The sequence below is a fragment of the Scomber scombrus genome, chromosome 18 (assembly GCF_963691925.1).
Source record: "Scomber scombrus chromosome 18, fScoSco1.1, whole genome shotgun sequence".
NCBI classification, from domain to species: Eukaryota; Metazoa; Chordata; class Actinopteri; order Scombriformes; family Scombridae; genus Scomber; species Scomber scombrus.
In genome coordinates, this window is record NC_084987.1 from 22,043,801 (window position 1) to 22,058,827 (window position 15,027).

General features: G+C 41.3%; 1 protein-coding gene across 1 annotated transcript; it reads right to left on the minus strand.

Annotated features, from left to right (window-relative positions):
- Window positions 1–1,241: 1,241 nt before the first annotated feature.
- ldlra (low density lipoprotein receptor a) lies at window positions 1,242–12,342 on the minus strand. The gene is made up of 18 exons (XM_062439572.1): window positions 12,066–12,342; window positions 8,667–8,792; window positions 8,419–8,541; window positions 7,363–7,743; window positions 7,118–7,240; window positions 6,876–6,998; window positions 6,616–6,735; window positions 6,341–6,466; window positions 6,049–6,220; window positions 5,734–5,961; window positions 5,515–5,633; window positions 5,259–5,398; window positions 4,961–5,102; window positions 4,648–4,791; window positions 4,264–4,533; window positions 4,057–4,137; window positions 3,773–3,936; window positions 1,242–3,561 (listed from the first exon to the last, which is right to left on the minus strand). Exons 1-18 carry the CDS (start codon window positions 12,136–12,138, stop codon window positions 3,505–3,507), a joined length of 2,712 nt encoding a protein of 903 aa, XP_062295556.1. The 5' UTR covers window positions 12,139–12,342; the 3' UTR covers window positions 1,242–3,504.
- Between the last annotated feature and the right edge of the window lie 2,685 nt (window positions 12,343–15,027).

A 15,027-nucleotide genomic window follows, 5' to 3' on the forward strand; every position in this document is an offset into this window, starting at 1 on the left:
GCTGGAGAATTTCTAAGAAACTGCACGGTGTCTCCTTTCACTGTGACGCTCTGACTTTCTAGGAAGCATGTATTGTTTTTCATAGAAGAGCTGCAGATGCACAGGCAGCCCCCTGAAAAAAAGAAAAACATCACGTTTTCAGCCATTTCTGCATACCAAAGCTGTTAAAGTATGGAATATACTGCTGTACTGTTAAAAAAAAACAAAAAAAAAACATTCATCTTCCTTATACCTTAAACAGCATTTCAGCCACACATAATAAAAAAAAGTATGAAAGAAATATAGAATATGGTTTTCAGATGTTCCATGTTGCAATAAAGGGAAGATGTTGCAGCAATATTTAAGTAAGACAGTTCTGGGAAACTGACAAACATATCGAAAACATATGTCTCATGTAGTTGTTTATTTCATGTTAAGTTAGTTCCTCTGATTTAAAGTTAAAGCTGAGCCAAGATAGACACCCAGTTTCTAGGAAATGAAAACTGTTGCATTTTTTAAGCTAGAAAAAATGTTATTTGATTAAAACATATTAACAAATACTTGTGTTAAGGATTAAAAAAAGCCTAATATGATTAAAAATTGGTGTGGTGCTTATGTGAAAGGACCTATTGGAAGAAATGGAATATAATATTGACAAGTATGTTTTCATTAGTGTACAATCAACTGAACATAAAAATTGTTGTGTTTTCATTAGCTTACAATGAGCCGTTTATATCTACATAGGGAGCAGGTCCTCTTCTACGGGGTTTACCATGTTGCTCTGCCATGTTTCTACAGTAGCCAAGAACGGACAAACCAAACACTGGCTCTAGGGATGGCAATAGTTAACTAAAAGTAATGAATAAACAGTTGAAATAAGCTAAAAGTACTAACGTCGTCTTGACCAGCCTAATCATAGATAATTATTTTTATGAAAACAAACGTCACTGGTTTAAGGTATTTCTAGAGTATATTTCACATAATTTGGTATATTCTCATACATATTCCCCTTATTTCTGCTACTACTTCTGCCATTACTGTATTTAGCTCAGTTACTATCGTGCATACATTTCTACTGAATGTTTTCTAGTCCAACAATCTGTCAGCTGTCATATTGCTTGTCTCTATCCTCTTTTTTCTACTTGTCTTATCTGTATTGAGTCATTGCTGTTGCAACACTTGGAAGGGGAAAGAGTTCGGTACAAGCACTATTTCACCACCAAAGTCAAGAGTCTTAAAAAACTGAATCCAGAGAGATGTGATTCTATAATAAATAGAAGCATTTATTTATTTACAGCAAATGTTTCAAGTTTACAACAAAGGCTAAAACGCTCACATCATTACCAAAAAACAGTAAAGAACAAATATTTACATTTATGAACATTATATTTACACAATGTAAATCTGCACTGTTAGTCTGTGAATGTGAAATGACTTCTTCTATATGTACAGCTTCACTAGCACTTATGAATTTGTTTCTTTACCTAAAAAGCCTCATGACGGTCATTTACCCACATCTTTGTTATAGGTGTAACCTCACCTGCATGTAACACTGCCACATCCCTTAAACATTTCTTTGTAAACAGGTAGACACATTGATTTTATACAAATCCACTGAGTTCAATAGCACCAACATGAATATTTGAGTAAAATATGTCATTAAAAAGGCACATATTTGTCAAAAATCACAAAGAGAACATTAGCTTGAACAGCTACGGACAACTGTGTTTTTAAAAACCATGGCAGGGCACATGGTTTTCTTCTGTTAGGAATGCTTGAATAAGGCAAGGTGAAGTTCTCGTCCTGCGGGAGGATGTAAATATACACGTGTCTCAGCACAGACCATTAGGCATGGCTTCACTGGTTACACGTGATTGCATCAAAGCTATTCTGTTTTTCGAGGAATGTATAGGTTCTCCTGAGAGGGGCACGGGGAAGGGAGATTTAAGGATGGCTCTAAAAAACAGACCCCCAGTCACAACTCAGAAGGAATAAGCTGAAAAGGTGTCTACCAGATGGCTGATGGAGGACATTGTAACCAGCTGGTCAGCTCAAAAGACATATGTTGATATGTGAAATCTGAAGAGTACAATACTCAAGGCACAAACACAGTGTGTGGTGTGTTTTTGTGAGGTTAATTACAGTATGACTTTAGGTCCCTTTGGATGATATTTTTGCTCCACTAATATGATGATGGCTGGTGTAAAACTCAAAGAATTACACACATACACATAATGCAAAGGCTGTTTGAGGTCATACTGGTTAAACTGGCACTTGCAGAATTCATTACATACATTCACCTACTCAACTTTAGTGTTAGTCTAGGGATAAAACCTCAGCATCATATTTTCACTGCCATGCCACTGGTGCGAGGACATATTATTCCAAAAACCCAATAGTTTAAAAAAACTTCCCATTTTTTGTGTCCAATTAACAAAGAGAAGTAAATTATATATAATTATAAATTAACAGACATTTTGTGAAATAATTCTATTGCTTTTCTTGCCAAGAGCTAGATGAGAAGATTGATTCCACTTTCGTGTTTGAGCTGTAAGGCCATTACCATAGCTTAGCATAAAGACTGGAAACTGGAAAATAGCTAGCCTGGGTCTCTCTAAAACGTCAAAAATAAACAACACATATCTAAAGCTCACTAATTAATCCTTTATGTCTCATTTGATTAATCCAAACACAAACCAGATTGTTGAAAAGATAAGTTGTAGTTTCATGGGGAGTTGGACTCCCCAGAAAAGTCACTGCTATTGCTATTTGTTGGTCACCATCAAATAGCTATAGCATGTAACTCTGCTAACTGAGCTTTAGAGGTTCTTGTATTGGCTTTTTTTGTTTTTTACTTTTTGAACAGAACCAGGATGGCTGTCTCTCACTTGCTTCCAGGCTTTTTGCTAAGCTAAGCTAGCTTAATTTTTAGAGTGGTATCAAACTTCTCATCTAATTCTAGGCCTACGCGAATTTCCCAAAATGCCAAACTATTTCTTTAAACTAGAAATAGAGCAAGATATAATTGTTTAATCATCTCGTCACAAGACAAAAATAATAAAAATGTGATATTTTCACCTTATTTCTGAATTCTATCTAAAACAAGGGAAATTCACTATTATATGTTGCATCAAATGAGCTCAGTTAAACTGATGGAAGAAAAGGAAGACATTATGTGGCTTTAAAAATGACACAGTTCTCTAGTTGTAACATCAGCATCACAGTTAGAATAAAGAATAAAAAACAGTAGATCGAGTGATCCAACATCTGATAATTTGGTATGATTTGGTGAGGAATTGATTGTCAGCTGTTTACTCGATGGGGGAAAAAAGCGCACCTGAACAAAAATGTTTCACCCTGGTTTTTCCATTGTAGAGTGCTTGTTCGTCTGTGAGGATATAGTGGTTCAAGCTTGTCTGATACTGGCTTTGACTTCCATATCTTTGTGCTATGTGAGGTAAAAATACACGGACGTCCAAGATAGCTTATCACTGAGGCTCTTCTCTCCACTCAGCCCAACTTTTTTCAGTTTTCTGTGAAAGCTGGATTGTCCGCCTCTTCATCCAAGCTTACAACTTGTCTCTGTAAGACAGCAAATAAAAAGCATGTCAGACATAACATTTATAGATAAAATATACTGTAGCCAGTATGTGCTGATAACGTTAAAATGTGTTATTTTTTCTTTTTTTTAAAACAAGATATAAAGAATTGTAAGGTGTTTTGTTATACAATTTGTTCATCTCAGTTGTCTCCGTAAAATCAGATTAGTAGAAGTGACCCCTGTTAGACTCACTTTTGGGTAGGTGTAACCATCGCTGCTGTGGTTCCTCCAAATGTGCACTTGGTCCTCAGTGGTTTTCTGATAGACTGGATTGTCAAAGTGGATCGTGTTGGTGTTCTTCAGCCTGTAGTTCCTCCATAGCAGCACACCACCAACAGCCACTAAACAAAGGATCGCTACACGAGGGAGAGACATCCAGGAAGAGATTAACCATGATGGTTGGCACTGTTTTCATCTCAAATAATTAGTAGTTTTTGTGAGACAACACCTTGTCATCAGCTATCAAATCAACTCACCTAGAGGTAAAATGATATACAAGGCTATCGGGGTGGTGGAGGCAGTTTTGGGTATAGCTGCTGCCATTTCATGTCGGATATCTTAAGGAAAATAAAAAACACAGTTAATGATGCACACAACCTGATACTCTATATATATGCTTTGTAAAAAAAAGTGTGTGTGTATGCTCAATTTGGCTTTATATCACAATCCATGCAAAGGCTTACCTGAAGAAGTGACTGGAGCATCTGTGGTGGTCTGGGTGACTTTTGGTGTTGTCGGCTGGGGTGAATGGGTCCTAGGTTGAGGTGTGGTGGTCCTGATTAAAGGCTTGGTGGTGCGAGGCACTGGCTTAGCCACAGTGCTGGTGATTACAATGGGCACTGTGGTGGTGCGGGCCTGAGGTCTGGGTGTGTTCGTGGCTGGTACTGGTGGCAGTCGAGGTGGTTCAGTAGTCATAACTCGAGGCTGAACAGGAGCTGCAGGGGTCGGCACAGCTGGTGGAGTACAAATAACAGAGGAGAATGAGTGAGAGTAAAATAAGGGTAATAATTCCACTACAATTGTTTAATTCACTCCTTGATATCATCCAACATTGAAAATTTACATACCAGGTACACATCTCCTCATATCCCTTGCTAGCATCATGTTATCTGGACAGGCACATGTATATTTGGGGGGATGTCTGCCCACTTGAGGAGCTGCCAGGCACAAGAATTCACAGCCACCATTGGACACTTGGCACCAATCCCTGCCTGCAATGGAAAGGAATTTTAGTTGAACCTCTTTACATTTTTGGAAGCCAATACCAATGCAGACAAAGAAAACAATCTTGTTATGCTTCTAAAACAGTACCTGGACCATTAAAATCAATTGAATTAATGATTAAAATTGAAAAATTCCAAATTCAAAGACTTAATTTACCAGCAGGCTGTTTGAGGTTGTGGTAAAGAATAATGTCTTCTGGTGATGACAGGTGCTCCGCCACTGGTATGATGTCTCCACCGGTCACCCTGTTTGCACTCAGAATGGCATTATTACTGACATCTGTCCAGAAAAGTCTTTCCTGGAAGTGCAAAGAAAAAAAAGAAGATAAGCCTTTTTTTCAGAGGAGCTGGCATGAGTACCACAGTTCACACGTGCAGTGAGGAGTTAATGGGATGTTGTGTTTACAGGCTCTGGGTTTATGTGTAACAGAGTTTATCAGATGGTAAATATATACCTCAAACACGGTGAGGCCCAGCGGATGACTCAGCATATGCTCGTCAATGATGAGGGTGCGTCGACCACCGCCCTGCACATCGATACTGGAGAGGGTGTGCAGCTTAGAGTCCACCCAGTAGAGCCGCTGGTTCAACAGGTCTGGCGATGAAGAAGGGGGGAAGAGGGGGAAACGGTCAGGCTATAGTGACCACTGGTACACATGAATGGATAAAAAAGCAACTTGAAATCAGAGGGACATGGATGCTGGAGTTTACCAAGTGTAATTCCATTAGGCCACACAATGTTGTCGGTGACCAGGGCGGTGCGGTCTGCTCCGTTTAAACCTCCCTTCTCAATTTTAGCAGGATTTCCCCAGTCAGTCCAATACACGAAGCTAGGAGAACGAAGATATATTTTGTGAAAATACTGACATCAACAGACAGTCCAGTAAGGATGATGGCATTGCAGTACATTCATCAGTTTTTTAGACTTACTTGCTGTGGGGGTCGACCACAATAGCGCGGGGTTTAGATAAGTCTCGCTGGAAGAGAGTTTTGCGACGGCTCCCGTTAGCGGTTACCACAGAGATGGTGCTGCGGACACTGTCAGTCCAGTACAGGTTACCATGGATCCAGTCGAAGGCAATGCCCTCAGGAGCATCGATGTCACTACCAATCACTACGGTGTGCTGAGTGGAGTCTTCTGCCGAGTCCATCTGAGTTCTGGATTAAAAGTGAAAAACTGGCATCAAGCAGATGAAGCAGAAAGACTAATTTCATTCTGATTGTTACCGCAGACACCTTGCTCACCTGTAGATCTTCTTTTGGGAAATGTCTGACCAGTATATCTCTTTGGTAGCCATGTTCATGTCCAGAGCCACAACGTTCTTTAGACGGGGGATAACTCTGGTGTACTCACTTTTGTCCAAAGTCATCTTTCTGACTTCATGACGGTTGGTGAAGAAAAGGTAGGCTACTGTACCTACAAAATCAAAGTAGACACAGAGTTTTACTCTTTATCCTCATAAAAGTCTAAAATATATCGGAAAACATGAATTATACACTCAACAAGCACTCTTGAAGGAACACAGCTGATATTTACCGATGGCCTTGCAGGCTTTGGTTGGTGGGTCAACTTGGTAACCTTCCTCACACTCGCATTTGTAACTGCCTATCTGGTTGATGCAGATCTGGCTGCAGGTGTCCGGGTTGGCACACTCATCAATATCTGATTCAAATAACAGGAGGAAACACCAACATGTCAGTTTGAGGCAAATGAAACCAATAGGATGATGTCACAAAACCTAAAAAAAACACATGGATGGTTGACTATTTCTGGGAATAACTGCTCTGTTGTGCATGTTTGGGATTTTGCACCTTCACAGCGTTTGTTGTTAACCAGGTTGTATCCAGTGGGACACATGCACTCGTAGCCAATCTTAAGGTCATTGCAGATATGAGAGCAGCCACCATTGTTGTACAGGCACTCGTTAGAACCTGTAGAGGGAGTAAGAAAAGGTTTACTACAGTATTTTCTTCTGAGGACATAACTAGTACTCTAAAGCTGCAGACACCCTTGTGAAATACGGAAAGTAGTAATTAAGCAGACAGTTATGAATGAGGCTCTCTGTACTCACCACATTCCCTAAGAGGCTCATCTGACCAATCCCTGCAATCACGCTGCTTGTCACACACCTTTTCCATGCTAATACACTCCCCGCTGCGGCACTTGAACCTGGTTGGGCCCTCACAGTGGGTCGCTGCACATGAGATATGTAAATAAAAGACGGGGATCAGGTAACAGCAAGCTCAGCTGTGGTACAGTTATAGGCACAGACAGCAGTTTTTACTGAGGAAAAGGCATGGGGGATCTTCCTACCATTGACACAACCAGTTTCATCACTCATGTCCCTACAGTCGTATTGATGATTGCACTGGCGGCTTCCATGGATGCAAGTGCCGTCACCGCATTCAAACTCATCAGGACGGCAGGTGGGATGAGCTAGAGGGATGAAACAGGCAGAAATTTGAAATGAATCCAAGAGGTGGTAACTTGAAACCAGGCTTTCAAATGATGTGTGTGTGTAACCAACAAAGCAAGGAGAATTTTGTTGTTACACTCACCACAGTTAGCTTCGTCTGATCGATCAAGGCAGTCAGCTCCTCCGTCACATTTCCAGCTGCTATGGATGCACTCTCCGCTGCCACAGCGGAACTCCAGCGCTGAGCAGTGGTGGGCAGGAGAAGAGGTATGTCCCGTTGAACCACAATTCTGGGGCCATTCGTCCGAGCCGTCGACGCAGTCGACGTCACCGTCACAGGACCACAGGCGAGGAATGCAGACGGTGTTATTGCACTGGAAGGACGCAGAGTTACAGGTAGCAGGTGGGCAGGAGGCCTCATCACTGCGATCGTCACAGTCTGCTTCGTCATCGCACACGAATGAGGATGACACGCATTGGCCATTCCCGCAGCGGAACTCTGTGTCTGTGCACTCCTTGGGCGCTAAGAGAGAGGAGACATGACAGGGAGATTAGAGCAATGAAACACCAGGAAAACATTTGAGTAGGGAGGAAAGAATGGGATGAAAATGAGAAGAGAAGGCACTGTAGCTCAGGAGGTAGAGCAGATCATCCACTAATCAGAAGATAGGTGATTAGATCCTCAGCTCCTCCAGACCACAAATTGGTCTTGATGATTGTGCCATTAGTGTGTGTGTGTGTGTGTGTGTGTGTGTGTGTGTGTGTGTGTGTGTGTGTGTGTGTGTGTATGTGTGTGTGTGTGAGTGTGTGTGTGTGTGTGTGTGTGTGTGTGTGTGTGTGTGTGTGTGTGTGTGTGTGTGTGTGTGTGTGTGTGTGTGTGTGTGTGTGAATGGTTGAGTATAGAATTATGGGCAACTATATTGCTCCTGATGAACAGGTTGGTACATTGCATGGTAGCCTCTGACATCAGTGTATGAATGTGTGTGTGAATAGGTGAGTGTTGGCATGCATTATAAAGAGCTTTTATAAGACTAGAAAGGTGCTATATTAATTTAGTCCATTGAAAATCTGATAGTAACATAATAAGAAGAATTAAATATGTTTGAGGAATAGGTTAAATAGATACAATACATGGCTTGCAGCCTGGTTAGTAATATACTTTAGTTGAAGTTAACTCCAACATTGCGTATCAACTCACCACAGCTATCTTCATCCGCTCCATTCTCACAGTCAGCTTTTCCATCACAGCGCCAACTCCTTGGTATACAATTGTTTAGGCGATCCGAACAACTGAACTCGGTTGGTTTGCATGTTTTGGCCACTGGAAATGAAATACACAAAAATGATGAATGAGATTCTACAATCATCGGGCAATCAGAGTTATTTTGGGATCTACACATATGTATGCAAAGTCAATCCTCATGTTAAGAAACATGTGATACTCACAGCAAGTACCAGGAAGTTCATCTGTGCCATCTCCGCAGTCATCTGTGCCATCGCACGCCCATCTGATCGTGATGCATCTCCCGTTCCCACACTGGAACTGTGTGGCTCCACATGTTGTCAATGCATCTATGACAGACAGATATAAACACACAGTTCAGCTAAAAGGGCTATTGTTTTAGTTATCATCTATCAAGGGCCATTGCAGGAAGACTCCCCATAAACACAGACGTGGCAGCAAATGAAAAGAAGTGAAGTCACAGAATATTAAGTCTCCTATTAAACAAGAGCCCAGCTAGCAGCTCTGCAAGGCTGAACTTTGAACTAAATGTTAATGTAAGCAAGGTGACTGCTGATGTTTAGCAGGTATAATCTTTACCACGTTCATTATCTTAGCTCTTAGGATACCTTTTTCATGTCAAGGTATCCTAAACTAACACACATTAGCCCATAAATGAAAAGTTTGACCTGCTGGTGGCACTAGAGGAAAAGTCAGGGGATCAGCAAATTCGACCTCTGGAGACTAATGTCTTTACAAAATTTCCTGGAAATCCATTCAAGTAGCTGTTTACATATTTCAGTCCGTGCCAAAGTGGTGGAGCAACTACAGACCAACAGATGGAGACTACCATTTAAAGGGCCATACAAAAAAAGGTTTTTGGCCAATGCACATGCAGATTTTTTTTTCTTTTTTGCAAGAGCAGATATAAAACTGACTCACTTCACAAAACACCAGTAACCCAAAGAAAGTTGGACTTAGCTCACTTGATAGTCTGTGTTTTTCTTAAAAAGGTTGGGTTCATTACAGCTGTATTGTTGGGGCTACAGCACGTGTTCAGCAATGGCAGGTGGTGATACATTTACTGCCAAAGGAGCACGAGGCTGGGAGGTATATATATTGCTACTACACCCACATATCCAAACACACACTGGCATGTTGCTACTTGTGTAAGTAGGGCAGATAAATGGTTAACACCAAGTCAAATAGACCTATGTAAGCAGTTCAGCTTGCATTTATCATTATCAGCAGGAAGAAGTTCACAGACACAACAGAAACCTCATTTTCCAGTGTTAATGATCCAAACACATTTGAAAGCAGTTCATCTACTGACACACTGTTGCTCTCCCAACCCCCATCTTTAATGGACCCGATGAAGCCACTGAAGTGGAAGAACCAATTAGGCTGTACATCAGAGAGACAGCACTTTATGAAAAGGTGCTAGATAGAGGCCATGAGGGATTCCTCCTTCTAGCCCTTGGGGCTCTAAACCCTGGATGGCCACCTGTTTCTGACAGGACCAGAGGGAAGTGTTCTACTGGAACACCACCCGCAGCTTTGCAATTAGCGTCGTCATAGCCTGCTACAGTAAGATTGGCTTTTTATGAATGAGAGAAAATGCAAATTAAATATTTATGCACAAGTAGGTTTGTACCACATATGATGGATGTTAAAATACATAATTTATTGCTATGAATGTCTGACAGTACAGTAAATCATAAAAGCCTCTGGGTGAAGTCAAACATCTGGTGCCATTGGTCATGGTTGATGGTTAAACAGTAGTTTAACAAGGAGCGGCTTTATTTCCTCAAGCAGCTGCCAGTTGCGGCAATGTTTTTCTGTCACTGTTGTAGTAACTTATATGACTCTATAATTGCAAACAGTCATTTCTGTGTTAAAGCTGTAAAGTAGATCCACAACTTAACACTAAGCCAATCATTTCTTTATGACTGCACGTGAAAGGCTTTGTAGTATTGCCCTTTTGCGTGGGCAGTCTGCCCGGCCATAAAGATAGCAAATTTCATGCTGATAAACCCGGTTTTATCATAGGGATTTCCTTGTGGATAATCCAAAAGAAAAAAAATCTGGAATATATTAACTGTAAAATGGATTATAAACTTTCCTTTTTCCTCAAATGTGTGAGAGAGAAAGTGGACATCTGTATCATCTCATTCCCCAATTCACCCAAAGCCAAGTTCACACTGATTATTTACTTAATCTGCTTAAAGTTCAGACCTTGAAAGACAAAATGAACTGAACACATGTACTATCGATTGTTGACAAATCAGCGCTGGAAAAAGATCAAATGTACTTAATGTTGCCCATTTTGTGACGTCTGGTGTGTTTAATTGATCGGCCATGAGGTAAGCAGAAAAAGTGACGGGAAAGTGTTCATACTTCTTCAAAATCATATTTCTATTAGGTGTGTCACATAAAGATAATCTGTCCTGATATGGGTGAGAGACAAATACAGGTAACCACACCATTTCACAACATGGGGGACAGAAAGAGAGCAGTATGACACATTATGTCTGGTTGGTGACAGCCAGTTCCAACAAGTTTCACCACACACCGTTTCCCAGAACCAACATACTGGGGAACAGGTCTGACAGTGACTTAATGTCTGAGTGTGTGACCAAAACTAAGGAATGCTGTCTCAAGACAATGTCTGTTTGTATTGGAGAGCCTCCATTCATTTCCACAGAATAATGGCCATTTAAGGTAAAAGGAAGAAAGTCTTCTGCAAACAGGCTGGAGTGAGTAAGAATATGTGCACCTGTAATACTGATTTTTTTTTTTTTTTAGACACAGATTAATTTAAATTCTGCCATGATGGATTCTCCACAATGAAAATGCAAGTGGCGCCCATTCCCACATTATGAATGGCAACAGCTTCAAAAACCGGCTTTTCAGAAACCCCGCTTGACATCTTTACACACACACACACACACACACACACACACACACACACACACACACACACACCGACCCACCCACCCACCCTCCCACACACATACACATACACACACACACACACACACACACACACACACACACACACACACACACACACACACACACACACACACACACACACACACACACACACACAGAGTATTCACACTCCTGAAATCTCATTGGCTGTAGAACCTGCTGAGAGCTCAGCGCCAGTAAATGAAAAGCACAAAAAACACAGGCAAGAATAATGAAGATGAAATCTACAACTAAAGCTTCCACTGTTTCATGGCTTATAGATTAAAACTACTGACTGTTGAGCTGAGTTATGGAAAAGTGTGAGATTGAGTCAAACCATTTTTTTGTTTGCCTCGAATTATACATTGTGAGAAAAAGGCAGAGTGGGAGAAAGATTTGACCTACATTCTGAGAATAATTACGCCCTCCCCCCATCACCTTGCATCCGGTGCTGTCAGAGGAGTGGGTAATTTAAACCCATACACACTCAGCAGCTGTCCAAAATCATATTTATATTGTTTTTTTCTTTAAATTATATATATATTATGAAACATTAAGTTGAAGCACAACACAGTTTTATCTTTTCTCGAGACAAAAATTGAGGTAATTAATTAATATCTCAGGATGAAATGCAGGAAATTTGAACTTACTTGTCTGAACAAGGGAGCAGATGAGAAACACCAGTAATGCGTAAAACGGCCGCCCCATGTTTTCCAGCCGCATTGGAAGATGTAATTGCGGACTGTTGTGACTGTTTACACCGGTGTCAGTAAATGTGACTGCTGTTTGACACTTTCTCTGTAAAGGTGATAGTAAAGCCTCTTGTTGCCTCCGTACTTGTGCGCTCTGCGCTGAGATGATGTTGATGCCGCTGCTGCTGCTGCTGCTGCTGCTGGAAGATCTACGGAAGGATGCTCAGCACACTGTAATGTTTGGCAACAACATCAGACCCATTTCAATGTGGTCCATGGGTGGGTGGGGCCCACGGGGGCCCGGGAGGGGGTAGGCGGGATTTGGAGTGGTGTGATTTCGGAGGCACACATCCTCAACAATCGGGAGGCGGAGCTCTCCGTGGACATGGCTTTGACTATGAGTTTAACCCTTTCATAGAGATGAAGGGGAGGCAGCCATTCATGCACACATACTATTTGGATACATTAGTTTCACTGCCTGGAGGCTGACTCTATCCTTTCAACTATACATGTGTAACAGGGGTGTAGCTATAGGTTGAAACTGCTCTGAGGCCCCTGCTATTATAAATCTAATACTAGAAATGTGTGAGTGCTGTGTGGTTTGGGGTCCCTACACTAATTTTTCCCTCTTTAATGGTGGCTCTGATGCACTTACCTTAACCTTACTTCATGCTGAATAACTGTTATAAAACCAAAATTGGCGATGTCAACATTTTATCCAAGTAAACAGGCTGTCCTGGTCAGAGGGTTTGAAGTCCAAAATGTGTCCTGGGACGGACAGTCTGAAAATCTGTGAGCCTACACTCCGTCAGGTGTTCATATTTGAATAAAATAAACTAACCCGGTCAACAAACACACACATTTTAGAGATCATCTCAAAGTGGCCCATTTCATATGGTGCTGGTATAACAGCACCAATAGATTTTGAAAGGAAAGATTACTGACTGTGTTACATGTCAAGCTCGTTTCATTAGATCATGTCTATGATCAAACTGGTAAAAATTACACAACCAAGTAATACTAATAGACCAGTGTCGAAACCTTTTGTTTAAAAAAAATTGGACATAGGCCATAAATCCATTAACACAGCTTTTATCTTCATATCTTACATCCTGAATTGTGGCTTGAAACCACTCATAAAAAAACATCAGCATGTGTTTTCAGGTTCAAAGTCTGAAACTCTCACAGGTCCATAAGATAGTTTACAATGAGATTTACATCAGAGGAGGCGCAGAGATAAAGTAAACAACAACCTTGAACCAAGCAGTATGACGACCATTGAGTTCATACTCAGAATACACCTCAGAGATATTAGAAATGTAAGTTGAAAAGAGTTAAATAGTCCAGATATGTCACATGGTTGATAATGAAACACTGGTATTGGTTTAAAAGAATGAAGTAGGGGGAAACATCAGGTTGGTCATGGTAAGTAAATACATTAACCCCGTCACTATCACAGAAAGGGTTATACATTCAGATAAGATGGCACCTGCGTCCAACCACTCAAACCGGATAGCCTTCATTGACTTAGTGCATTTTATCATGCCTGACTGGCCTTCAGCGTTACTCCAATGCTGATAAATGTGCACAAACAATTGGTATTTCAAAGAAGTATGATACACAAACACAAAGAAAGTAGTCGAACCGTCCACGTGAGAAATCCTCACGGCGAAAAACAAAACACTGACTGTATTTCTGCCGTCCGGTCAATACAAGAGTGTAGTGGCCTCCTACACCTCAGTGCTGAAGATCTGCATCATAGAGGCTGCAGATAGAAATGAGAGAAAGTTGTCACACTGTTGCCAGAGATAAAATATGCACAGAAAAACCTGGAGGAGAATGAAATGAAGAAACAATAGGTTTACAATATTCTGAAGTTCAAACAACTTAACCTCAGAGGAATGTAAAAGGGGCATTTCCCCTCCAATGTTGGCCTTTTTACTGAGATTGAACCCACCCGTCTCTAACCCCACTGTACATTGGGCTGCATTTAATAAGAAGTGACAAGGAATTTTCAGGCCTCTGGTAAAAGTGGGTCTCTGGGTGATTGGCTGTGAATTTTTCTATACTTCCAAATGAGATGCTTGCTGATTTAGTTTGTGGGCTCCCGTCCCAAAACGTACACACTCTCACACACCCACACACACGTACCACCTCCTATCCTCTCTTTCGGCCTGTTATGATTGACACTTTTCAGAGAGATGCATTCCTGAAGTATCAGTTGAGAGAGAGAGAGTAAAAAAAAAAGCATCAATACCACCCGAAGTATGAAGAAAAGTCCAATTGTTTTATTCACAGAGAGAAGAACACACCCTTCTACTACAACTGATATTCTCTCTGTCGGTATGCGCACATCTCCACCTCTTCACTTCAGCTTGTGGAAACAGTTACAGGTTCCTCCAGTATTCTTGCTGCCACATCTCACATTCATTGCTTCATTTTCAAAACAAGCCTTGAGTCTTCACAGCTGAAGGTTAAATCAGGTTCTGCCAGAAGCAGTCCAGCATGTTTTTGGCTTCTGTTCCTCAAACAAAGGAGGGGCAGGGAGAGGGGGGGCGTGAGGTGGGAGGAAAGGGGTGGGGGACGCGCTCTGCAGTAGAATATTTTCTGGCCTCTACATTAAATGTGTGTGTGAGAGAGTTTGGTTATCAATCACCTGGTGAAAATGCTACCTGCCAGCAGAGTGCTACACTTCTGGATGGCCTGGCTGTCATTGTGGCTCATGGACAGGGAGTGTAGGTCTGTAAATAACCTACTTCTTTGGAGAAGTTACATTCGGTGTCTTCATGTTGGCCCTGGAAAGGAGGACAAGTCTGACACTGACACTGTGTTGAACAATAAAAGCCTGTGGTGATGGTGGTGGAGAGCATTGTTGAATTTTATCATGTGAGAAAGTCTCAAGTGAGAAAGACTTCCATAG

Coding starts and splice junctions, on each gene's coding strand:
- ldlra (XM_062439572.1), bottom strand. CDS start 12,138: ATGCGGCTGGAAAACATGGGGCGGCCGTTTTACGCATTACTGGTGTTT. Junction 6,736..6,875: donor TGAGCCTCTTAGGGAATGTG/GTGAGTACAGAG, acceptor CTCCCTCTACAG/GTTCTAACGAGTGCCTGTAC. Junction 5,634..5,733: donor GTGGTCGACCCCCACAGCAA/GTAAGTCTAAAA, acceptor TCGTTCTCCTAG/CTTCGTGTATTGGACTGACT.